The sequence below is a fragment of the Pelodiscus sinensis genome, chromosome 16, assembly GCF_052426305.1.
Source record: "Pelodiscus sinensis isolate ZL-2025 chromosome 16, ASM5242630v1, whole genome shotgun sequence".
NCBI classification, from domain to species: Eukaryota; Metazoa; Chordata; order Testudines; family Trionychidae; genus Pelodiscus; species Pelodiscus sinensis.
Genome location: NC_143067.1, coordinates 4,189,835 through 4,216,398, shown reverse-complemented (window position 1 = coordinate 4,216,398; position 26,564 = coordinate 4,189,835). Strand labels below are relative to the sequence as shown.

At 46.7% G+C, this 26,564-nt stretch overlaps 1 protein-coding gene and 1 long non-coding RNA gene across 5 annotated transcripts; one reads left to right on the top strand and one right to left on the bottom strand.

Moving 5' to 3' along the window:
* Positions 1-1,477: 1,477 nt before the first annotated feature.
* On the bottom strand, positions 1,478-5,629 carry LOC142818753 (uncharacterized). The gene is made up of 3 exons (XR_012896407.2): positions 5,532-5,629; positions 2,308-2,464; positions 1,478-2,073 (listed from the first exon to the last, which is right to left on the bottom strand). It is a non-coding gene; the product is annotated as an uncharacterized LOC142818753 (long non-coding RNA).
* Positions 2,234-22,681, top strand: LOC149523493 (uncharacterized). Of its 4 annotated transcripts, none has more exons than XM_089769442.1 (4): positions 2,240-2,365; positions 6,319-6,380; positions 14,170-14,258; positions 22,064-22,681. In XM_089769442.1, exons 1-4 carry the CDS (start codon positions 2,359-2,361, stop codon positions 22,518-22,520), a joined length of 615 nt encoding a protein of 204 aa, XP_089625568.1. In that variant the 5' UTR covers positions 2,240-2,358; the 3' UTR covers positions 22,521-22,681. The 4 variants fall into 4 exon arrangements, 2 of the variants coding, with proteins under 2 accessions (XP_089625568.1, XP_089625569.1); XM_089769443.1 differs by lacking the exon at positions 22,064-22,681 and adding an exon at positions 17,711-18,070; XR_016346931.1 differs by lacking the exon at positions 6,319-6,380 and having other exon boundaries at positions 2,234-2,365.
* The last annotated feature ends 3,883 nt before the right edge of the window (positions 22,682-26,564 follow it).

The window sequence follows — 26,564 nt, the reverse complement described above, 5'->3', positions numbered from 1 at the left end:
AGCAATTGTAAGGGTGTAACGCCAACAGGTGGAACCAAACCTGGGAACTCTGGAACTCAGTGCAGGACTATAAAACCAGCTGGTTTTCAGTGAAGGCTGTAGAGTAAACTCACCCTTCCTCTCTGTAAGTGGTCTCAGTGCCACTCCATGGGAAGGTGCCTACACCCAGGAGATGTGTGGGTTACAATAGCAGAAAAGTTGATGATCTTAAACCACAATCTCAGTCATTGGTTAATGTGCCTCCAAGACATGGTTTAATATTATCAACTTTTCTATCACCGCATTGTTTTTAGGAGTGCATTCTGAGCAGGTATCCCAAATGCTCTTGGTACCAGCTGCTCATGCTCTTGACTTGTATGATTACTGGTGTGGGGGTTCCAGTCCCACCCCCTCTGCCTTGTGCTACCTTGACAGGTGCCCGAGTGCTTAATTGACCACAGTACACACAGTCTATTCCGCCAGGGTATGTGGGGTGGGGGGGTCTGGGCCCGCCCTCGCTCCCAGACCCCAGCCCAGGGCCCTAAGGACAGTATCGCTGGGATCTGTCCCACCGGGGGGGGGGGGGTCCGCCCCCGAAACCCGCCGGTACGCCGGCTCCTCGCCCTGCCCTGGGCTACTTCCACCCCACCTACGGCTCCCTATGCTTCCCTTGCTTTCCCACCTACTCTCTCTCCCCTCCCTCCTCGTCTCCCCTGCTCCTCCGCTCTTGTATCCTCTTCCCCCTGTCTGACTCCGCCTCCCCCCCTCGCGTCATTTCCGGGCGCCAGTTCCCTACCGCCCTGCATCTGACGTTGCCTAGCAACGTCCCCTGCCCTAGCTGCTCACCAGACGCGTGGCCGCGCTACACAGCCGGCACGCGCGTAGTTCTCGTCGGGCGGTCCCCAGCAGCGAGAGGGCAACCACCGGGTCGGTGCGGGGTGGGCCCGTTTCGGGCGGGTAGGCGGGCCCCAACCCGTCACAACTGGCGTTTCAACAAGAAGGAGGCACAAGCAACTAAAATGCCTCTAAAGTTGCTTGGAAAAGCAACATTCATACGGCTTGATTCAGTTCTGTGTCTGAAGTCACCCTGGAGTGAAACTGGTCTTAGGTCAGAATCAGAATGCCTTTGTTCCTGGTAAATACAGCAGATCTTTGCAGTGTTCCAAAGCCACCGGGAAAAGTTTGCACCTGAACCAGCCAACTTTGTAATCCATTTGACCTTAAAGCTGAGCATTTATGTGCTGTTTCCCAAAATAAGCATCAATCAAGTTTGGGAGAATGCCTTAAGGAGTGTGTGAGCCAAATTGTACCAGTCAGAAAGAGGCTGTTTTTCAAATCCGCTTTCCAGGCGAATCTTCCCATCTCTATTAACACTTAACATATCCCCCTAAGCCTGGATGCTCTTTGAAGCAAGTTACCAGCTTAATTGGGACTCTTTAATAAAATTTAATACTATTTTTTTAATGAAGAAAGATGAAATGTTGCCTACAGGGGAATCCAAGCTCAAGGTATTTAAAGAAATTATTCTTTGAGAAGGCTGATTTCTATCTCAGCCTCTACTATTCATTCACTGAAACAACATTAGCATTTTAATATCACATTTGCTCCCCCCGCACACTTCTTCACTCCTCTGTTTTTTTCTGTCCTACCAGGAAAATTCAGTCCTTAAACAGCAACCCCATGCTCTCGAATGAAGATTAATACTCTCTTATTCTTGCAAATGAGGGCTGCGGCTTTTCCCAGACAATTAGGTCGATAGCGTTCTCTTCCATTTATGAACACCGAACTCAAGTTTTAACGGGCGAGGCGTTAACAGTTCCATAATTGATGCAAACTTGGGTGTCTCCAAGTAGGAGCTCCATACAAAGCGGCTTTAATGCTGATCTGTTTAGGCTGCGAGCTATAGCGTGAGCTGATTTTCTGTTCAGACGATAGAATAGTGAATGTTGTGTATCTAGAGTAAAAATCTGCTCTTCGCGCCCACTAGCAGCCTGAATGCATGAGAAAAACCAAGCTTTTATTTTTCAGGGTGGTGCAGTTACCTCTCTATAGCATGGTAAGCGACTATCATTCGTGTGTGACTTCCACATTGAACTGAAACAAACAGAGAAAGTTATTCGTTTTTCTTTCTGTGACTTCAACGGTTTGTATCTCATCAGGAATCCCCCCCCCCCTCAGTTCAGTTTCTCCTGCAGTGAGGTCATAGGTAGGTTTGTGACACGCCTGTTGACATGGCAACACACAAGGTCAGAACGTTAGCAAACGCCACTGAAAGAAGGAGCAGGAGGAGGAAGTGCAGAGGGAAGGTGGACGTTCTGGGATACTCACACATCTTGGGACATCGGTTGATGTGGCACCAAAAACAATCATGAAACACAAATGACAGGTAAATGGATTGTGTTTTCCTCCGCAAGAAAAAGCTGGCCTCTACACGGAATCCCAAGACATTAGCAAGAGCTTTGCTGTTGACGTTTTTCCTCGGAACCTGTGTATAAATAATGAAGATTGATCAGAGGACTAGGACAATGTATAGCGGTTTGTTTATTTTTAGGGACAAATCTATTTTTCTTTCCCTATTTAGCAGTATTTTATTCTGTTCTTAAAGCTTTCAGTACTCTCCAGGGAGCATGGCTCTGTCATAGTTAGTCTCTGTTCTCCCCCTGCTCCCAAGATCTTGAGGGCCCATTGTGACCTGTAACATCATCGTACCTTTTTATAGGTTCTTGTAGGATTCAAGGCACAGCTGTGTTAGAATTGGTTGGGTGCTTTTTTTTTTTTTCCTGGGACTTTGTCTCACATCTTGTATTCACAGGTGTATTACTGAACTCATCCGTGGAACAATTAAAAGAGGGAAATGTGGTCCACATTCCTCCCTTCTCTGGGATAGTAGTTTCGTCTTCCAATGGGGGCTGATCTTATGCTTTAGTGGGGAACAGAACCACCTGCAATCTGATTGGTGATTCGCCTCCTACAGCCATCTGAGTAAAGCCCTTTTGACTTCATGAGTGCAAGAGTGCAGCCAGAATCTATGCTGATTGCAGACTTGCTAATTGCCCCCAAAGATGGCCATTTCACAGACACCTCCAAGGACAAATGTCTGCCCAGTCACACAACTGAAACAAGGCCTATCCCATACCTCACACAGCCTGACAGGGGATCTGTGATGGATGGGAGGTGCGAAAGGTGTGAGAGAGAGTGCATACCCCACACTGAAATAGGGGTGGTTAAAACCCTGTGGACGGAGAAAGTCCCACCCCTTCACCCAGACTGGGCATGCTCCAAGTGCTGGAGCAGAATAAAAGGAAGCAGAACAGCTCAGTCCGGGCTGGTCACTGAAGGAGAAGGACCTTTGGCTGGAGCTCCCGGGCTACCCCAGCCAAAGGCCCAGACAGAGGCAGATGGAAAACCAGGAGACTGCTACCACACAGCCCCTAAGCACCCCAGAGAGAAGCAGCTGCCGGGGAAAAGGGAGACCCAGCCACTCATGGGAGACTGTCCCACCAGCGCCTGTGGGAAATGACCCAAGGAGGGTGCAGGAGCGGCCTCTCCCGCCCAGGTAAAATCGACGTGTTTCATCCTGATTCCCCGATGAGGGAGTGGTAGACCTCTCCGCCGCTCACAGGGGCCTTGGCCGGGACCCGGTGGAGTAGGGTGGGCCCAAGTCCCCCTACTGGGTCGATTAGCCCCCAACACCCCAACTTATTGACTTGAGCTACCAAGCTGTGCGGCCCTGTGTTAAAGGGCCCTATCCTATTGACTCAAGCTACCAAGCTGTGCTGCCCTGCATGAAAGGGCCATACCCAATTGACTTGGGCTACCCAGCCGTGCTAGCCTGAGCCAACCTCTCACTGACTCTAGCCATTAGGCAATACTACCCTGGACCAAGGGTTGGGGTTCATAGACAATGAGAGGGACTGCCGATGATTCAGTGGCTGATTAGGTGGTGTCCACACCCTCGTATAACCTCCCCCCCGAGATGGGGCCGCCCCACGCCATGACAAAAGGGTTAAACTCAGAGAATAGGAGAATCCCTGAAAAAACATCCAGGAAGTGTTGGCAGGGAGCCAGGAGAGCCAATGGGAAGAAAATGTTAAAATTTGAATTGAAAAAAAAAGGTTGCCTAGTTCGGTCTCCTTAGTGGGAGTTTTAAACCAGGGGGACAGCATGAGTTGAACCAGGTAGGAATATTCATGCCTAGAATTGGACTAGACCTTGGAAGTACAGATATGTGAGTAGATAGGGAATGCGTTTAGTTAGAGGCAATCAGGTTATTTTCTTTGTTTTGTTGTTGGGTTAAACTCCTCTGTGCTGAATCCATGTGTCTCCCCCCAACCCTTACACTGTAACTAAAGCTGAATCCCAGGCAAGCAGTTCTCTGTGCTTTAATCTGTTTTCCTCAGTTGTTCTATAACACCAAGCAACCTAGTCTGCTTTACCAAGTATATCATTTTGTTCTGTTAATGAAATCACCTTTTTAAAGACTATGGTCTGATTCTTGTGTCCTGGAAGGTAGAGGAGGTCTGTGTATGCATGCTTAAGACTGGGGGACAACTGTCATAGGTTACAGTTTGTTTTTTCAAGCTTTCTTGTGGTAAAAGAGCTTGGGGTACCCCTCTGGAAGAAGCTCCTAAGTGACCCTTCCTCGTTTTTTTTTCACTTGAGTGGTGGCAGCTATCTCCCAAGGCCAAGGAATCAGTGACCTTGGAGAGTCTTTAAAACAGAAGCCTGTCGAGGCAAGGTATTTTTAACGTCTCTTGCGGGCCCCCACCTTCTGCACTCGGAGTGCCAGACTGGGGAATAGCCTTGACAGGATTCATTTGTATTCATAGCGAAAAATCCAAACTTCTAGGTGTTCTACTTTTGATTACAAATGGTCCCTAACTGTAGCAGTTCTGACCAGTCAGTAAATGCATTCCCAAGGTGAGCGTTCCTCCATCCGACAAAGACTCACCACAAAGGAAATAACTCTTAGGGATTTTGGGGGGGAATTTTCTCTAAAAATTTCCACTCTACTCATCCCCAAAAGAACACCTACCCCACAGCCCCTTCAGTCCTTCCCAGACGCCTCCACAAAAAAGGTCGGCACAAGACAACAGGAAGACTGTCGATCATTTAAATGTCAAAACCAGCACAATTAATCAAATTCATTTTATTGCTCCCTAAGGAGGGCTCATCAGAACTGTGCAAATTCCCCCCGCACCCTAACTACATTCATCAAGGTTTCAATGTCATTCTCGTAAACACCCCCGCCTCCCAAAAACCCCCCAAACTAAACCCAACCAAAATCCCTCACACTCACATGGAGAGCAAATGCTGGGTGTTTAGCAGCTCAGGAGAAATGATTCATGCTTCTGCAATAAGGATAATAATGGCCTAACACCTTGCTCATGTTATATTTTACATAATTTTACATAATTGTTCACAGGGGCTACAATTAGTGAGACTGTGAAGTACAAAAGTAGAGGAGGAAAAAATAATCTCCCAAACTGGATACATTCAGCTGATTTTTTTCTCTAGTAATTACCATTGGGAAAGCAGATATTTTAACCTACCGATACCACATCGAGTTTAGATTCGTGGCACCTGTGGCACAGCTGGTAATAAAACCAAACTCCGGCTCGAATCCATGTGACAATTCGGGGGGTGGCCCGGGATCATTCTGATGGGGCCGGGGGTGGGGTTGTCGTTCAAGGGATGAATTTGGTTGCAGCATTGTGCGCTCAGAAGTACACTGTGTCATCATCAAGGTCTGGGCCAGCCTTATGGGTGAGCGACTGCCATGGGGCAGTTTTGAATGTGTAAGGAAAGAGGTGTCAGGGCTCTCGCAATTTTTGTACAGCATAACTGGTAGGAGAAACCCGAGGTATTGGGGATATGAACTGCCAAGCCTGGAGTGCCAGGGGCTCCACAAGGAGGGATGGGACTGTTTGCTCCAGCAGCCCAAAGCGAACATAATAGCTGGCCGGCTCAGTATTCTCAGTGCATAGGAGACACCTCTGTTAGTATCACTGGCCCTCCACCATCCTATTTACGGGCCTGGTGTGGCAGGGATGCCATAGGTCTCCCACAGTCCCTGCCTTCCCAATGGCCCCTTTGGGCTGCTAGCAAGTGGGCACAAAGCAGAGCAGCCTTGCTGTTGCTCTAAGTGATCAAACTGGCCCCAGCTGGCCCTAGAATCAGGGTTTAGACTGGGGTGGGCAAAATGAGGCAGCCCGCCAAGCATTTCTCTGCAGCCCACCTTGCTGATGAGCAGAGCATGCCTACTTACAGCTGGCAGCGGGGGGTGAGGTGGATGGGAGAGGGAAGTGCTAAAGCTGGTGTGTTCCCTTGTCCCTGTAGCACAGAGCAGGGGGAGGGGAGAGAGACACACGGCCGAGCTGCTCCAGGCTGAAGCGTGGATGGTAAGTGACTCAGAGGCGTGCAGGGGGATGGGGGTGATAACAGAGCAGGACAGCTTTCCCTTAAAGAGACAGCACGCAGCTTCTCTCAGAAACATCCCTGCAGCAGCCAGACATTCTGTCACTTTCACCCCCTCCCCCCAGTCTGTGCCGCAAACCCAGGGTCCCTGTCATGCACACACTCACGCACACAGTCTGTGCCACAAAGTCTGTCTCTCACGCACAAAGTGTCTTGCCTCTCTTTCACACTCAGGCACTCTCTTTGTAGCTCCCGGCCCTGCCCCTTCTGTCCGAGGCCCCGCCCCTCCTGAGGGGCCGACCCGTCTCAAGACCTCGTACGAACATTCACAAAGTGGCCCCCTGCGAAAATTAATGCTCCTCCTCCGCCCAGTTTAGAGAACGTTAGTATAAAATGACTTCACCTCTCTCCCCCCTCAGGTCCTGGGGGAAAAGGGAAATCAGCCATGGCTGAGCACTGAGCACCGAGTGTCCCCTCCAGAGAAGCAAGAACCTTTTCCCTCCACATTAAAAACAAAATAATAAAAGTGGGAGTGAGGGAAGCAAGAGATAGGACTGGCCCCTGGCCGCTGCACATTTGAAATGTCATGCAAAATTCATCCTTGATTTAGTTTTCCCGCAATACATTTCACGCATGCACGCAGAACTCAGCAAGCTCTTCCAGCACTCTGCTTGAGATTATTGTTACTTGGGAGGCACTTGGCTATGGACATGATTCTTTCTTTCTCTTCTCACACTCCTAGGGCTTCTACCAGGTTCCCGGTCATCTCTTGCAGTCTTGGGCTGGTCTGTTCAGTATCATGTTGATGGATCGGGCTTCTTTCTCTCCTGTTTGCCCTCTTCTTCACTTCTCACGTGGCGTCCACCTAATCACTTGACGTGGACATTGTGTTGGTTTCTTCCTAAAAGAGTATCCTTAAGATGCCCACCCCCTTTGATGCCTTAGTTTGGTTCGCTCTATTTAGAATATCAGATGTGGCAAGAAACTCATTCCTCTGGAGACCTTCTGCCAGCATTTGCTTTGGAATGAGTCCATCTTCGTAGGCATTTCTGTTGCAGATGTCCATGGCTCGGCTCCACAAGGGAGCAGAGAGGATGCGCTGTTTAAATATAGCAGCAACGGAGGCATGGAGGAAGGCAGATCGATGATAGCCTTGCGGGAGAGCAGTGATACAGCTGTGTTTACAGGAGGGGGCCAGTGGCCATGCGTTTCTTCCCAAGTCAATCTGGCCATTTTTGTGAAGCTGGACGAGAATTAAAGATCGTGACAAGGAAAGTGGCCATGCGGCCCCGGGAAGAAAAAAGAACAGAGGAGCGCAGAGTGAGAGGAGTTAAGAAGAGTGCAGCATCTTACTTTGAGGCATAAGTGGCACATGAAGGCAGAGGGCGGGTTATAGACCTCACATTTCCCAAAAGGGAAATGAAGTGCATTAGTTAAATTAATCTTAAAACACTGTGGCTACGTCTAGACTGCAAGCCTCTTTTGAAAGAGGCTGTTTCGAAAGATACTTTCAAAAAATCCTCTTTCGAAAAACAGCGTCTAGACTACAACCAGTACTTTCGAAAAAGCAAGCTGCTTTTTCGAAAGAGAGCACCCAGGCAGACTGGATGCTCTCTCTCAAAAAAGCAGTTTACATTACATAGTGCCTTTTTTTAATTTACACAGGGCTAGATCCGAAAAAAGGCGTTCTTCCTCGTAAAACGAGGTTTTCTGTGGTGGAAAAAACTGCCGCATCCTTTCGATTTACTTTTGAAAGAATGCAACAGCAATCTAGACATAGGGGAAGTTTTTTTTTTTTTTTTTTAAACATGTAGTCTAGACACACCTTGTGACTCTTTGAAGAGAAGCTCATAATCAGGGAGATAGAGGCCTTCTTATCTAGGAGATGTTAGAAGTCAGGCCTCCAGCAGAGTTATGTGCATCACTTTCTTAGACTCATCGAATCCTAGGGCTGGAAGAAACCTCAGGAGGCATCGAGTCTAGCCCCCTGCCCAAAGCAGGACTAGTCCCAACTCAATCATTCTAGCCAAAAGGACTTTGTTTAGCCGAGACTTAAAAAACCTCTAAGGACGGAGATTCCACCCCCTCCCTAGGAAACCCTTCCCAGCGCTTCCCCACCCTCCTAGGGAAATCATTTTTCCTAATATCCAACCTAGATTTCCCCCACTGCAACCTGAGATCATTGCTCCTTCTTAATAAACGCTGTCATGTCTGGCCTTCAGAGCAATGTTCAGTGGGGAGATACACCTCCTCTTCTGATTTAGTAAAGAAGAATCTTCCTTCTGTTCAATGCTTGTCGTTGACTCGGATGGAGCCCAGGCATTCTGTGCTCCTCACAGATAAGTTTTCACATCCCAGGGAAACACCCCCAGCGTCTCCACGCCAGCTTGCGGTTGAAAGCATGAGATGGGAAAAACCTTGGGATGTGCTTCATGGGCATTTCTTGTCTTCAAAAGGAAAGATTTCACCATGCTGAATCTGGGCCGATTTAGTTAGATGTTCGCTGCTGGCTCCTGCAATAATCAGAGTGCGTCTACACTGCACCCTAAACTCGAAATAAGAGACACAATCTGCACTATGTAAATGGCCTATCTTATTTTGATTTTATTTCAAAATAGCTTATTTTGGAATTTGGCATGTCTACATGGTGCCAGATTTCGAAATAACGCACTATTTCGAGCCAACCTTTAAAACTCGTGCAACAAGGTTTACCAGGATGGCGAAATAGCGTGCCCGTTATTTCGAAAAATATTTCGAAATAACAGGCGGCTTGTGTAGATGCAGGGTAGCTATTTCGGGATACCAGAGGCATCTTGAAATAGCTTTGCAGTGTAGACATACCCTCAGAGAAGAAGGGAAGAATAACGATCCCTTAGGGCATGTCTGTAGTAGGAAATATTTCACAATTACCGAATTCGACTTAAGAACTCCCGATTTAACAAATTCAAACTTGCGTGTTCTCACTATGGGGAAGCATTGAAATTAGTCCAAAGCTAGCTCCGTTAACGTGGGCGTGCTACCTCAACTCAGAGCCTCAGGAAGCACTGGGGAGCTACGGGAGACCTCCTGGGGGCCAATAGGTTCAAATCAGTGGCACTGGAGCCTCCACACTAACGTTATTTCAAAATTACTATTTTGGAATTAGTGTTATTCAGAACTAGCAGGAGTACAGAATTCGAATTCCGCGGCACGTGATTTTGAAATAACGGGCTTGGTAATGTGTCCGCATCGCTTATACATTTGAACTTGGGGGGGGTTATTTTGCAATAAGGTCCTGGTGCAGACAAGGGCACAGTGTTTGAGCCTTCAAGAGTTCATTATGCTTGTTTAATTTGCCATCCTGCATAACGCAGGCCAGGGAATGCCATCCAGTAACTCCTGCACTGAGCCTAGTAACTTGTGGTTGAATTAGAGCATCTCTTTGAGGAAAACCATCATCCTTGACTTTGAAAACTGCTTCGCCATTTTTAAAAACAAGACTTGCCCAACCCTGCACCTTCAAGAAGTCTGAAAATCCTCAAAGCAAAGAGGATGGGGGAAGCTCTCCAATAATCGATTTCATCTTGAAGGTAGCCCGTTTCCTTTTCTTGTTTTTCCCTCTCTTGAAGTCAAATATTTATGTCCCCTTCAGCAGAGCAGTTGCTGTTTTCAGTCCCGGCTGTACTGACAGATTGGAAATAGATTTTTTTTGGCTGAGCTTAAATTAGCCTTGCTCTCTGCAAATTGACCTGCAAGAGTTTAAATTGTCTTTATCTGAATTAATAAAAAAAAAATAGATCAACTTCCCTATCTCTGTAAGTGCTCAGTGCAGTCCCTGCAACTCACAGCAAATGTCAGGGACTGGCCAGGAAGCAAATAAGTCTGATTTGCTGAGCCCTCTGTACGGGTGTGCAGTAAAACAGAGGATGCTGGAGGCTTAAGCTCCGTAGTGGGTGGATCTCAGAGGAGAGCTAGAATCCTCAGCAAAACAGATTATGCTCCTTGAGAAACGGCATTTTGCCTCCCTTTGCAGTTTCAGCCGAGGAAGTTGTTCGACTGCTCTTCTTGCACAAACTATTGCTATCACGGTGGCTCCTTTTTCATTTTCAAGAGTGTGGTCGTTATTCTGAATCTGAATTCTTCCCGTACCAAGACATCGCTACACTCGTGAACAAGGCTCTACCATCCCTGCCTATGCTGGGCAGCTCCTTGCATGTCCTCTTTGTTGTAAAGTTCCATAAGTTTTCCTCCTCCGAGTAGTGTTAATTAGAAGGAGGCTGTATTTATTGTTGTTGCTTATGTCAGCGGAGGATGGATGGACGTTATTTACACAGGGCTAGATCCTTCTTTGCGGACAAGGACTGTACAGCACAGGTTGGGGTGTATGAGGTTGAGGTGAACACCAGAGTGATCCTCAGGGCGAAGTGTATAAGATTGGGGTGTGCAACAGCGTGATCCCCGGTGTAATACAGAGCAGCCCCAAGGTTGCTGTAATTTACACTCGTAAACAACCGTATGTTCCTGGGGCACAGTGAATCTTTGGCTGCATACAGGGAAATAGGGCGGTATAGAAAGTGCAAACCCTTCCTTTATGCTGGAGATTACTTCTCATGATCAGGGCTTGACAAACTATAGAATTTACTCGCCTGTGGCGAGTAGATTCCAGCCGCGCGCCCCGTTTACCGGCGGCGGGCGCATGCACAATGCGGTTCTTGTGCATGTGCAGTGCAGGGCTGGTGAGTGGCTTTTGCCGCTATTTATCAAGCCCTGCTCATGATCAACTGCGCTGACAGGGCAATGAAAAGCAACTACAGTGAAGGCACGAACCTGGAAAGTGCTTTATTTGATATAATAGATTTCACTGAATTGATAATAGAGACGTCTGTTGTAGAGTGCATCTGTCTGCCTGCCAGCCCGTTTGCTCAAGAACTCCCCCGAACGGTAAGAGCAAAGGCCACCAAATTTGGTCGGCAGCTTCTTCTTCTCCTATCGTAAAGCAAGTGTAACCCACGCCCCTAACGTGGGTCACTGTCACATGCAGTGGCACCTAGACCACAGCAACAGATAAGAACAAGAGACCTCTACAGCATGGGCTGGGAGGCAGCTGGCTTTTAGCTCAGAGGGTAGAGGCTCCTATATTAAGCTCTCAGAGATCCCAGGTTCAAATCCACCCGGTTGGCGGTTGCACAAGGTTGAGGTTTGGTTCTGTCAGGGGAGCCGGAAGCCCCAGGAAAGGGCCAGCTTTCCATAACACACGAAGGGAAGGGCTGCTTCTCCAAGGGACGTGATATGAGAGTGGCTTCTGGGGGTAGCGAGCCCGCAGGGGGTAGCCCCATCCCACTGGGAGGCAGCTGCACCACCAAGGGAGTAGCCAGCAGGGCAAGGTCTCCACCATCTTGTCTGCCACTAAACCTGGCACGTGGGGCTCCCCTGCCTGGGCGACAGGCCAGTGGGAGAAAGAGACCCCCCCCCAACCCAGCCTGGGCTAGCGGGGGAAAAAGAGAGTCCTGCTGGCCCCCTGCTGCCCTCCTGCTGCCCTCCTGGGACAAGCCAGTAGGCACAGTGCACAGTGCACAGTCCCCGCTGCCCTGGGCCACCCCCAGGGGGAAGCCAGGGACCAACCTCGCCTGAACCCCTGAACCCCTGCAGTCTCCCCTGCCCTGAGCCCCCCACATGCACATGCCCAAGGCTCTTCCCTGACTCTTGCACCCTGCCAGCCCCTAACCCCAACCTAACCCCAACCCCTCAAGGTCCCAGGCAATGCTGGGTAAGTCTTCTAGTCTATTTATCAGAGTGTTGGTATGTTGGTACCCATCCTTGGCCATCCTCGGCTCGGCTCTGTCGCAAAGGTGAAAACACACCAAAGGGGCTGGGTGAATACACACCAAAGGGGCTGACTATCAGTATCTCCACCCCGGCCCGAAGCATCGCAGATCACCCACTTTTTTTACTTTTTTTATCATGTGTCTTCAGTATTGACTAGCCATGAACAGCCAAGATAGATTAGTATGAACTGCTTGATACAGCTGTAAATTGCCTATTAGTTAACTGCATCTCTTCAAAAGAAAAGGCTAATCCCCTTGGTTACCCATATGTTCTACCTAAGCAGAAAGACCACAAATACACTTTTTTGGAGGAAATATGCTTTATCATCCTTCTCCCTTGTTTCCAAATTGCCATGCACGGCACACTGTCATCCGTCATTCCAGACTCTTATACAGTCTGTATTCAGCTTGCTAGTTCCAGCGCCAAGGACAACCCAATGAAACATAATCACGGGGCTGTTGTCAATGTCTGGACATCATAATTTAGCAGAAATGTCTTGTGTTCAGACCCCTCTCAAGCTGGAGTGGCTGGTCTGAATTTCTCAGCATTCGTGCTATCGGGTTCACAGCAAACGGCCTCACTTTAGAATGGAGGTATCCACTCGTTCCTTAACTCGGTGCCATAATGCCTCTGAGTCATGTAGCATGCGTCCTGACTCGTATCAGATCTCTCAAATGCCAAGGGATGGCGAGAGAGAGCCAGAAAAAAAGCTTTAACCTTGAAGGAGCTTGATCTTTCTGAGTTATTACAAGTCACACCTGTTCTGTTACCTTCTGGTCTGTGATAAAGGGGCATGGCTAAGAAATTCTATGGCATGGAAGTTTGTGGAAGAAGCCTCATTTCACGTGACTATGTGAAATGTTTTCCTTGCCATACAATCACTGAGGCTACGTGTAGACGACACGCCTTTTTCGAAAGAGGCTTTTTCGAAAAAGAGCATCTAGACTACAATCAGGCCTTTTGAAAAAGCAAGCCTCTTTTTTGAAAGAGGGCACCCAGGCAGTCTGGATGCTCTCTTTCGAAAAAGCACAGTTTTCATTACATAGCGCCTTTTTCCGAAAGAACACTTTCGGAAAAAAGGCGTTATTCCTTGTAAAATGAGGTTTTCTGTGGTCGATAAAATGGCTGCATTCTTTTGATTTACTGTCGACAGAATGCAGCGGTAGTCTAGATGCAGGTAAAGATTTTTCGAAAAAAGGCCACTTTTTTAGAAAAATCCCTGTAGTCTAGACACACCCATCAGGATGTGGAGAAAGGATCCACTGGATAGGGAGTAGGAGTGGGATCAGAAGACCTGGGGTTTATTCCTGACTGTGTTGATAGCTTGCTATGTGACCTCTGGTAACTCATGATGCCACTCCGTGCCTCAGTTTCCCCAAGGATAATGATACTTTGGTCGGTTGTAAAGTGTCTGGAACTATACAGATGAAAAATGCCCTATCTAAGATAGGTGACAATGCTATTTTTTATTTTATTCTGACCGTGACAGTTTGATAAAATGAAAATCATTTACAGTTTGTCACTGAGTATTTCAAATTAAAAGTGTTTGTATTTGGGCTCAAGGAACTCCATGTACTTGGTATAGCTAAAAACATCAGTTTGTAAAACTGGCGGGGGGGGGGAAATTAAAAGTGTTGCATTCTGTTTAGTGGAGAAAGGCTGCTCATTTGGGGTTCAGGATACTTCTGAAGTTTATGTTGGGTCTTCATTGTTTTCATGTCTCTCTGCTCTGACTGAATTTACCCCATCAAATGTTGGCCATGCATTTAATGCACACAACAGTTTACTTTGGGGTCCTTATACACGAAGGGCAATACATCTAAATGGAGACAGATTTTATCGCACGCTAATTTAGTAAAAATATCAACACTTAAATGCACAGCCGGTTAGAAATAGAAACGGTTCCTTTCGCTGAAGGAGGCAGAAGCCCTGGCATAAAACTGAAATAAATTAGCTCTCTCCCAACAGGTGAAGAGTGACACAGGATTCTGTCTACTCAGTATTGCCGATCGCAAGCTTTCAAAAGCCACGAGTCAGAGCTTGAAAATCACGAGAAGGTTGGATATGATTTTGTTTTAGAGCTAGGTCTTTTGTCTGGCTGTAACGGGGTCGTGACTCCCCACCACAGTGCCTCCTGCTGGTCACGCGGGGAATCAGCTCTTAAGTCTCGGAGTGCCCTCTGCTGGCTATGTCCCTGTCTTCTCCACTGGTTCATGCCTCGTGTCACTTCCTGTCCAGGGTTCCGTTTCCTCTCAGGACTGCCCTGCAGCAGTGCCTCTGCACTCGGGGGTCCTCCTCTCCCAGGGAACTCCGGCCCTCTACACTCACCTTGCCTCCATGACCCGTCGTCATCTAGCTGCTGCCTCAGGGGCAAACGACAGCCTGAAATGGCCACTCATCATAGGTGGGGGATGAGAGGGGGGGGCTGCCTCCCTGCAGCCCGGGTGCCCTCAGGCCTTGTCTCAGGCCCTGCAGCTGGGAGTGGGATCATGCCAGAGCTCCCCAGTTCTGCTCTGTCTCAGGAAGCGCCCAGCTTCGCTGGCAGCCTGGTCCCTCCTGCTCCACAGCTGGAGCAAGAGTGAGCTCTCCTGCCCTCCAGGAGCCCTTATTTATACAGCTCCAGCTGGTCCCTAACTGGCAGTCTCTGCCTTAGCTCCTGGCTTCACAGCCCCAGCCCAACCCTTACTGGGCCAGCATGGGGCAGCCACCCTGTCACGCTTGCCTTTGGATCGTCGAGTCTTTGGGGAGCCACGTTTTCAAGCTTTTCTCTGCCCCCGTGAGCGTCAGCAGTGGAATTGGTCTGGAATTTTCTGGAATTTTGGTGGAAAATGCCACTTTGTCCAAACTGGAACTTTTCCACAGAGAAGTGTTGTTACCATTAATGTCTCATTTCAAAAAATTTAGTGGAAAAAATTTCAAAACTGTTGAAATGGCCCATATCTGCCCTTTTCTAAACAAAACATTTTTTTTCTAGTTTGGAAGACATTTTGTCTCCAAATTTAAGCCAATTCTAACAACCCCTACTCCTCAATATTTCAATTGACCTGAACTGAATTTTTTTGGGGAGGGGGGGATGTTTGGTTTGAGACAATTTTCCAGAATTCAAACATTGTCCCAAGTTTGGCCTGGAATTCTTTTTTTTAAATGTTGAAAAATTTCCGTGGGATGTGAAAACTATTTCCCAACCAGCTACAGGCTAGATGTGGGCCTCAGACAATGGTTACCAGTGGGATATTGACATAAGGTGGTAGCTGAAATACTACAGTGCTGCACTGTTTATAGAAGAGGAATCACCAAGGCTGTGTCTAGACTGGCCAGTTTTTCCGGAAAATCAGCCACTTTTCCGGAAAAACTTGCCAGCTGTCTACACTGGCCGCTTGAATTTCCGCAAAAGCACTGACTTCCTACTGTAAGAAATCAGTGCTTTTTGCAGAAATACTATGCTGCTCCCGTTCGGGCAAAAGGGCCAGTGTAGACAGCTGAGATTTGTTTTCCGCAAAAAAGCCCCGAACGCGAAAATGGCGATCAGGGCTTTTTTGCGGAAAAGCATGTCTAGCTTGGCAACAGACGCTTTTCCGCAAAAAAGCATTTCTGGAAAATCATGCCAGTCTAGACGTAGCCCAACTGTATGGCAGATTCCATCGTATGGGGACCTTAAATAAATGCCACCATGTGGTGATAACTGCTGTTTCTTTAATTGTGTGACATTTCATGTACTGGACCCTCTGCACTCAGTTAAACGCCTATTAAAATCAATGACAATTTTGCGTAGGTAAAAAATGCTGTTTGGTGCGGGGCACTCATGTATCTGTGCATGATTTGCCTTCTGTAGAATAGCCTGATTTGTTTTCAATCTTGCCGTGATCCAGCACAAGCGTTGGGGAGATTCCCATTGACTCCACTTGGTCTCCGCATTGTAGGACCGGGCCCCAAAACTGTAAACTCCCTTGAACAGTCTTCTGAATGTTTGTACAGCACTTAGTATAACAGGGCACTGAGCTGTGACGGAGACTTCCAGGTGTTGCTGTGATTGGTCGAGCGAAGCAAAGTCCCACACTGAACTCAATAGCTTCGGGGGTAGCCGAGTTAGTCTGTAGAGAAAAAAACAACAAATGGTCTGGTAGCACTTTATAGACTAATGAAACATGTAGATGGTATCATGAGCTTTTGTGGGCACAGCCCACTTCTTCAGATGACCGAAGTCATGACACTTCTCTGTGGGTTGTTCTGCCAAAGAATTCCACGGGACAAAAACAGACCGTGGATTGAACCATGGAGGAAGGACTCCACTTGTGGGTTAAAGTTCCTCCTAGAGTCTGGCCACCTATGGCAGATTTAGTTGTACAAAAGGATCTAGAAAGGAAAGGGCAGAGAGGAAGACCACCAGCCCTTCCCACTACTCCAGAAAATGATTCATTCTCTCAGCTGGAAAAAATTACCACGTTGGTGACAAAAATGTGAGCTTCTTAAACAGGGTGGATTGATCTAAATCAAAGCAATTTAAATCAGATTTTATTTATGATTTAAATGCACAGGCAAGAAACCCTGATTTAAATCAGCAATTGTAATTGTTTGTGTACGTGTGTGTGTGTGCGCGCGTGCGTGCACTTCTGAGTTATTTTCCTGAAGATTGATTCTCGTTTTGTAGGCAACCTGTAAAACATATTGATTTGCAACTAATTATAGCCTTTATACTGCATCTGGTGCTTTTTCTTTTTTCCCTAAATGGGAGGAGATGTTATAGCGTTACACATTTATTTATTCAATTATAAGGCTTAACTTTTTAATGGACGATTAACTTTTTTACTTGTGATTTCTGTCAACTTTTGGATAGAAATTCAATTAAAATGCACAAAACATTTAAATCGGCCTCATCTTCAGTAAGACCACCTTAAATGTGCTAGATACTTTAAAGAAACATGTTTGCATTTAAAACCGATTTATTAAGCAAATGAAGCATCACCTTTAGATAATGAACTAATTGTTTCTAGTTGTCATTGTCCTTCACAATTTTTGAACTAGTAGCTCTCATCCTCTCACATCTAGTTGTGATCTACAGATCAAAAGAAAATTCTTCCTGCTTTTCCAGCTCCTAATTTTATTGTTAACTTGGAATGAACCAGATGCTTAGCCCATGGCTTCTACCTGTCACTGATGGTTTGATTTTCTTTAAAATTTGCAATTAATTTTTTAATCGTGTATTTTTTAAATCCCCCCGGCACTTAGAACGCATTTACTTGGGAAACCCGGGTTCCTTTTTAAAGAACTGTGACCTCATTGATTAAGTGCGGGAGTGAGAGTTTCAATTTCCAGCTCTGTCACCGACCTGCTGGGTGACTTCGGGCAGGTCACTTCCCTGTTCTGAGCCTCAGTTTCCCCATTTTGAAAAGGGTAATAACGGCACTCATGCTTTTTGTAAAGTTTGTGAAGGTCTCTCGAGGAAAAGAGCTATGAAAGAGGTAGGAATTATTATAATTATTTTACTGATTCCTTTGTTGTTGTTGTACAGGTTGAACCTCTCTAGTCTGGCACCCTTGGGACCTGACCGGTGCCAAGCCAGAGAATTTGTCAAACCATGGGAGGTCACTATTATCTAGCAGCATCACCAACACTTCCACTGCTTTCTGGGCTCTGCAAAGACACTGATGGGTAAATTAGAGCTAAACAACAGCACAGAACAATGAGAACCAGGACTTGTGGCTGGAAACAAACTTTATGGGACCACAGGAAATTTGGCCACGCCCATGATAAGTGGACATCCGGCTAACGCACATCGTGTTGGACCGTGGATGTTGCCAGACCAAAGAGTGCCGGATTAGAGAGGTTCAACCTGCATAATGCTGATTTTATTAAAACAGTAACTAATTCATATTCATTTGTTGTCTTTGCCACCTTTGAGCCCTGGCACTGTCCAAACATGCGGTAAAAAGACCCAGAGAATTCAGTTCACAATCTGGAAGCAAAACATAGATGACAGAAGCCCACAGGATGAGATGAAGTAGCGGCAGAATACGTTTTTGCACAGTAGGCAGGAATCGCAGTTGGCCTCGTAAACAGACATTGATTGTTTGGCAGTTCAGCAGGCACCAGAACTTTGGTCCATGAATAAACAGATGACTTAAGTTTTCAGTGCTGTCCGTTCAGCTCCTTTATAGAAACTCATTTAATGGAGACAAAATCTTTTATAAAATACTCTAGCCCGGTGTAAGCCTCTGATACACTCAGATTGGCAGGAGTACTGACAGGTTGCATGCAGTGTTCCCTCTAATTTTTCCATCTGTGTGCAGAATCAATGTTATGCACCCCAAGCCATGTGCAGAGGCACACCACCCATAGAAACACAAAAAATGAGGAAGAACGGCTCTTACGCAAGAGGGGATTTTTGCGCAAAAAAGAGCCGTCTACCCTGCTCTTTTTTGTGCAAAAGCCTCTCGCGCAAAAACGGCTGCTCATTAATTATGCAAATGAAGAGCAGCAATATGCCATGCCGAGCTTCATTTGCATAAGCTTTTCCGCTAGACGGCTACAATATAGACGTAGCCCAAGCACTCAGCTTATAGGGAACACTAGTTGCATGGTAAAAGAGGGGTAGCAGTTTGCTGTCCGATGCCGTGTGCCTTCAGGTTTTGTTGCAGCAAGTCCGGGGACTCTCCTTCCTGCTTAACTAGAGAAATGATCCCAACCCCCATCTATTAGTCTGCAACCTATAAGACCAACCGTGTATTAAGACTGATGTCAAAAATGTTTAATTTGGAGGTTGTTTTGCTTCCCACCCCCCGTTCAGTCAATTAGATCATATTCCTTCCTTCCTCAGCTGCTGTTGGAATGTTTCATTACTTGGAGACCACACAGCTGGCTGTTCCGGCTGTGATTGGAAAGGTTAATGGAGATCACGGATGGGGATGGCTTTTGAAGAAGACTTTTCTAATTTTCAGCTACATAAGTTGGGGTGGGGGGGAAGCCTCCTGGGTGAGGCTAATCCACTAGCTTTCAGTCATAAACAGGATAATACTCAACCGTGCAAAAGCATTCATAGGGAAGGAACTTTGCCTGAAAGCACCGTAGAGTCCCACTGAGACGCGGTGGTGAGTACCCAAGAGCAAGGAACTTATGGGTCATGTTTCATAAAGAAAACAGGCATGTCCCCTTGCACCAGAAGTCAATATACGCTTCGGCCATTTGAACCTGCCCTGCGGTAGCAGATGTAAAAGACGCTGATCGATTGCTTGGTCCTTACTATGAAAACGACTCCCAGAATTATTAGTATTATTTGTATTTCTGTCGCTCCTACAGGGGCCATAGTCCAACGCCAAGACCTCTCTGTGCTAAGTGTAACCCACACACCTAGGCTATGTCTATACTGGCGGGTTGTTGCACCAGAATTATGCAAATGAGACTAAGCGTGGAATATCGCCGAGCCTCATTTGCATACCTAATAAGCTGCCATTTTTGCAGAAGAGGCTCTTGCGTTAGAAGGAGCTGTCTACACTGCCCCTTCTTGCACAAGAAAAACCCTCTTGCGCAATGCCGTTATTCCTGAAAATAATCAGCGTAGCGGCATTGCACATTTTCTAGATTGGAAAAGCGTCCGTGCCGATCTAGACGCGGTTTTGTGCAAGAAAGCCCTGATCGCCATTTTCGCCATCGGGGCTTTTTTCACACAAAACAGTTTTTATCTGTCTACACTGGCCCTTTTGTGCAAAAGCATTTCTGGAAAAGGACTTTTGCCCGAACGGGAACGTCAAAGCATTTGCGCAAGAAGCACTGATTTCAGATAGTAGAACATCAGAGCATTTGCGCAAAATCAAGCGGCCAGTGTAGACAGCTGGCAAGTTTTTGCACAAAAGCAGATGCTTTTGCGGAAAAACTTGCCAGTCTAGACGCAGCCCAGGGTTTTGTCGACAAAAGTGGCCTTTTGTCGACAAATGATACCTACGTCTACACTGCCGCTGAGTTCTGTCGACTAACGTCGACAGAACTCAGCAGTTTTGTCAATGGCGGTAAACCTAATTCTATGAGGAATAATGCCTTTTATCGACAGAGTTCTGTCGACGGAAGGCATTATTGCATCTGCATTGTCCTTTGCGTCTACACTCTCATGTCGACAAAGCAGCTTGCTTTGTCGATGGAATTGGATGTCGTCTAGACATTCTTTGTCGACAGAAGCTTTGTCAACAGTATCTGTCGACAAAACTTCTGTCAACAAAAGCCTATAGTCTAGATGCACCCTTAGTGATGGCAAAAGGATGACGCCCATTCCACTACAGATTTCCTTTTGGGTCAGAGGGATGGACGTTTCTTTTGAAATGAGTGCCTTTCCAAAATGCCGGGGATTACAGGACTCCCTGGCATCCCTTCCTCTATGCCTCATGTTTGAAGGTTCCCTGCTTTTAGATTTCTTTCTGCCTCCGTATTCATGCTGGTTGGTTGTCCGGGGCCAAATATATTGCGGTAAAGTGGAGCAGTGAGAGTTTTTGTGAGGTCACGGCATGGAGCATAAGGGACCCAAGAGAAGGAGCTGAATTGTGGAAAGATGCAGTGTTTGTCGGAAGAGCCATGCTGGGGAAGGGCTGCTTTTGTCTGCCTGCTTCTGTCTTCCAATGATAAAGCCGAGTGGCATCTTAGGTTCATCTGAGAGGGTACGTCTAAACTGCAGGGGGTTTTCGGGATACCAGAGGTATCCCAGAAAAACTCCGCCATGTCCAGGGAACACGTTTGCTCTTCCACTTTTTTTTGCAGAAGAGCAAGCGTGCTCTTTCAGGGAGCTTTTCCACCCTTTGGCCCAGTCTTTTTCCAAATGGCGGAAAAGCCTCTTCTGGAAAAGCGATCGGAAAAAGCTTTGCAAATTGCAATTTCCGTAGCTTTTTCTGAAAAAAGGCTATAGTGTAGACCTAGCCAGAGTGAATGGAAAAGGTGGCTTTATGCTACTTCTATGCTCCCCTGATTCCTAGGCGCCAAGCCAGCCCCTGGGAAAAATTAATCACACGGCTCTTGTAATTTAGGGCCACTTGCAATGCCCCCAAATGAACAGAGCTCCGCACACCTCCGCATTTTTCCCTTTTTCCCACCATCCCACAAACATTCCCCGCATAGTGCTCACCATCATGAATAGTTGTAAGCACGATGCCTGGTGGTGGATTGTAAACCCTTTGGAACAGGGGCCTGGTGTCTTGCCTGTGTAAAGCACCTAGGCACTCCCTAAGTAATAGTAATTAGCAACAGAATCGTTGGTTCTCTGCTAGTTTTATGCTTGTAACCCAGAACAGCTAGTCCCCGTTTGGGGGTAAATGATTCTTCTCTGCCAAATTTCCTTTGGCGTTCTGGATATTTCTCACGCCTCTCATCTCAGAAACAAACCCCTGCAAAGCTGTAGGACCGCTGCAGACCCGAAGTAGTGATATCAAACGGCTACATTATACCCACGGCAATTAAAATGGTTAAGGGCAGAATTGTCAAAGGCACCTAAGTCCCATTCCAATGGGTCCTAAGTCACTTGGGAACTTGTGGATGTGTGACTCATAAGCTTTTGTAGTGTATATTCCACCACGAATTGGGAAGCAGGTTGGCTTTTTAGCCTGCTATCCAGCATCACCTCCATTTCATGGACGTAGGTGACCGCCCAGTTCTTCAGACTTCGTGACGTCCATCTGGGAATTCACCCCCAGAGGTGGTTCTCTTCTCCAGTTGCATTTTAGCAAGAGATGGATGTTATGACCGTTATTTCTAGTTTTGTATGCGAAAATAATGGTAATCAAAGCTTATGCTTCAAAGCATAAAATTAGCTCTGCAGGGATCAGAAAGGAAATTTTCCTCTATGCAAAATTGTACTGTCATTACCGAACGCTTCTCTTCTTTCCTCCAGAACATCAGGCATTGGCTGCGGCTGGAAGCAGGTTACTGGAGATGATAGCTCAATGGTGGGATCCACTGGGGAAAATCCAACGTTCCTCCCCAGTTCTGTGCGCCTGTGTAACCCACATGCACGCTGGGTGCGGTGCACTGTCCCGTCTTGGGGCACCAAGACCGCGTACAGAGAGCATAATGAGTCTCCTCTACAGCCTGAGCTGGGAGCCAGCTGGCTTTTAGCTCATGCGGTCGAAGCTCAGGCACAGAGGTCCCAGGTTTGGTTCCACTCACTGAGGATGGGCGTCTGCCAGTGTGACACCAGCACGAAGTGTAACCTTAGACAGCATGGGGGAGTAGGCGCCTCCCCGGGGGCACGTGCTTGCAGTGTGACAGCAGATTTCAACTATAGCAAGAAGGAAGGAAAATGGCAACGAGAGAGACAATACCCTCTAATGACGCAAAAGTGGATCTGAGCTTGCTTCCTTCCAACTCGCATTCCCACTACTCCTGTGAGCCTATCACACCAACATGGAACAACGCATTCCCCACTACATTTCATGCCCACAAACGTTACCATTTACCTGGAGCGGATTGTTTTAAAACACCAGAGGTTTGGCTTCCAATAAATGATGCAATGAAATAGATAATCAAGTCAAATGAATGCCAATGATTTCCTCAAAAGGGTATAATTCAGTATGACAACGCCAGCCTGCGTGCTGTGGATGGCCAGTGATGAATGCTCCATTGAAAGTGAAAAGCAGCCAGGCAGTTTAACGCATTCCTATGTAAGTGGCGAAAGCCCAAAGAGCTGCCTCGATGGCAGGCTTAATATATGAACTGGCTGGTACAGGGGTTTTTTGAAGGCATTGTTGTCTGCCCTGCATCTCTCTCTTGCTAACCACAGCCAACAAGAATCTGAAAAAAATCAAAGGCAGAGGACCCAATCATGACAACTAGTTTGCATATGGAAATGAGCCATTTGTAAAAGCCAATTGGACATTTGTTTCTTTCGGTTGTTAGTTTGCATTCAGGGGCCGCTGGTCTTGGAGCAGAGGAATGTCTGTAAATGGGCACTGCAGTTTAGATTTCAACTCTGGCCCAGTCTACACTAAAGAGGAAGGTCGAATCAAGATATGCAATTCCAGTTACATTAATTACATAGCTGGAGTACCTTGATTTGAGTTCCCCCCCCCCTTCGCACAGCAGAAGGCCAATGAAAGCAAATGCTCCCACCAGCTTCCCTTACTCCTCGCAGAAGCAGGAGTACCGGCTGCTAACTGAGCCCTCTGAGTTCGATTTAGCGGGTCTTTCCTAGACTCACTAAATCCAACTCTGGAAGATCGATCGTGGCAGTGTTGATCTCCTGCAGAGTGAAGGCCATTCCATTGGTGTAGTGGGTACTGCACTGCGCCTCACCATGAGTTCACCATAGAGATTTCTGCACATCTTTTCCCGTGCAGCATTGTAATGCTCTTTGTGGTGTGTTGGCAAGAAGGTTGCATAACGTGTGCCCTTTCCTGCCCACTTGTGGCTGGATCCATGGAAACAAAACAGAGCGTGGGAGGAGGCTGTGACACTGGTAAGGCCTTTGGTCAAAGTATTAGGGACTAGACTGCTACCACGGTGGCACCACAAGGTCGCAGAAGAGAAAACAGTCGACAGCAATGAAATTCCTGTATTTTCAGACTCGGTCTCAGATTATTTGGCTTGCCAACAGCAGATTCTTTCCAGCTCTGTTTGGCAAAGGGAATTGTGTTGCCTCCTGCCTGTAACCCTGTGCTCAAACCATTATCCCGTTTCTCAGTTGGTCTTCAAGTTGGTCTTTCAAGAAAGATGTGGAGAAATTGGAAAGGGTACAGAGAAGAGCGACAAGAATGATTAAAGGTTTAGAGAACATGACCTATGAAGCCAGGCTTCATGGACTGGGCTTGTTTAGTTTGGAAAAAAGAAGATTAAGGGGGAACATGATAGCGGTTTTCAAATATCTAAAAGGGTGTCACAAGGAGGAAGGAGAAAATTTGTTCCTCTTGGTTTCTGAGGACAGGACAAGGAGTAATGGGCTTAAAGTGCAGCAGGGAAGGTTTAGATTGGACATTAGGAAAAAATTCCTAACTGTCAGGGTGGTCAAATATTGGAATAAATTGCCAAGGGAGGTGGTGGAATCTCCCTCTCTGGAGATATTTAAGAACAGGTTAGATAGACATCTGTCAGGGATGGTGCAGACGGAGCTTGGTCCTGCCTTGAGGGCGGGGGGCTGGACTCGATGACCTCTCGAGGTCCCTTCCAGTCCTATTATTCTATGATTCTATGATTCACAGAGTTCACGTCTTTCTTTCTGAGGCGCCAGTCAGCGACTGAGCCAGGAAGCTGCATCGAAGACCCAAATCCAGTTGCCTCAGGGAAAAGTCTATTTTATTAGCAAATAACAGAAGTCAAACGGGGGAGGGGGAGAATATAAACTGAAGAAATAAACTGCAGTTACACCCAAATGTAGGCAAGTTTATTGTATGTGGGCAATAAGATTGTTACAGAATACGTGAAATGGTACTAATTCCGTTTCTCGTCACTGCCACACAGTTCAGTGCAAGTGGGTAGGTTAAGGCAGTGAGGGGCAATCTAGGCTGGTGAGTTGGCCACATGAGTGGCCCTCCATCTGAGTGGGCCTCACCATTGTCCTAACCAAGACTGTCTCCTGGAATAGGGTGGTTTTGCTCACTGCACTTGTGTACCTAGAATTTGCAGGGGTGCCAATTGAATGTCGCAGCACTTTGGTGGCTAATTTTAAATGGGGTCTCCGAGTGACCTTCGGATGTGGTTCTCTAAATTGTGAAGCTTTGTGTTTGTGCAGGTTTTATTATTCTCTTATTTTATTTGGCATTTAGATATTTCTGCAACACACGTAATGTATTTGCATAAGCAAACTGGAATGGTGTATGCTCAGATGCTTTGTTTGCATCTACAAATGCAGCCTGCATACTACTTCAGCACTTTTGCATGTGAGGAAGCAAAAAGGACAAAACATAATGGCTGTGTCTAGACTGGCAAGTTTTTCCGCAAAAGCAGCTGCTTTTGTGGAAAAACTTGCCAGCTGTCTACACTGGCCGCTTGAATTTCCGCAAAAGCACTGACTTCCTATTGTCTGAAATCAGTGCTTCTTGCGGAAATACTATGCTGCTCCCGTTTGGGCAAAAGTCCCTTTTGTGCAAAGCTTTTGCGCAAAAGGGCCAGTTTAGACAGCTCAGATTTGTTTTGCGCAAAAAAGCCCTGATCGCGAAAAGTGCTTTTGTGGAAAAGCATCTGTGCCAACCTAGATGCTCTTTTCCGCAAATGCTTTTAACTGAAAACTTTTCCGTTAAAAGCATTTGCGGAAAATCATGCCAGTCTAGACGTAGCCAATGAGAAGGAAAACTTTGGTAGCAAAGAAAATGTATCTACATCTGTGTGCTGTGGTAGGTGCCTAAACGTGAAGAGCACCTCTCATAGCTTGGTCCTTCTACATAACGGTCCCATGTAATAGCTTTCGGTTTCAACGTTCTGCTGAAAACGATGGTTGTGTCTACACTGCACCCGTAGCTCTAAATAAGCTACGTAAATTGCTTAGCTTATTTTGAGGTAATTTCGAAATAGCTTATTTTGAAATTTGGTGCTGTCTACACAGAGCCAAATTTTGAAAAAGAGCGCTATTCCAAAACGTCCCTGACTCCTCGTGGAATGAGATTTACAGAGATGTCGGAATAGTGAGCCTGTTGTATTTCGAAATAACGGGCTTGCTCAAAAGACATGGAATAGTTATTACAGGATACCGGAAGTATCCGGAAATAGCACTGTGGTATAGATGTAGCTGATGAAAACATCCCTGCCTGCAGAAGCATGAATATGGTGTTGAGTGGAGAGGATTAGTGAATTAAAGATGCAGACACCTGCGGGTATAACGCGGATATCTGCACATTTGTAGGGTACTAGATACAAAATTTGTATCCGCATCTGTATCCACAAAAATGAGCCACAGACAGCTGTGGATTTGCAAGACTCTATGCATACCTGTACAGTTGACCTGTCTCCCCTCCAGTATCTTTGATTCCACTGTTTATCCCGTTTCTTCACTTTGAAAAGTCCTTTAATTTTTTTTTCAAAAAAAAGTGGATTAGGAAGAAAGCTTTTTGGAAGGCTTAAAAGCCTGTACGCTGAAGATGATTTCTGAAAACCGATATAGATTGCCATTGTTACGCTGCAAAGATGGCAGCTTTCCAACTCCTCTGCCAGGAGTGATCTAAAAGCTACTCTTTTATTGTGTCTTGGGCTGGGAGGCTGGCTTAAACAGCCTTTTGAATTCTAATTCTTATCTCCCGTTGGTTGGCACCGAGAGTTCAATGCCGCTTCATCGCTCATCATCGAAGGTCACTGAAACCCTTAGCTAATTGAGAACATGGGGAGCTGTGGCTAATTGCGTCCGTATCGTCTTTGGGATCTCTTCCTCATCAGCAGCGAGGAGTCCTGTGGCACCTTATAGACTAACC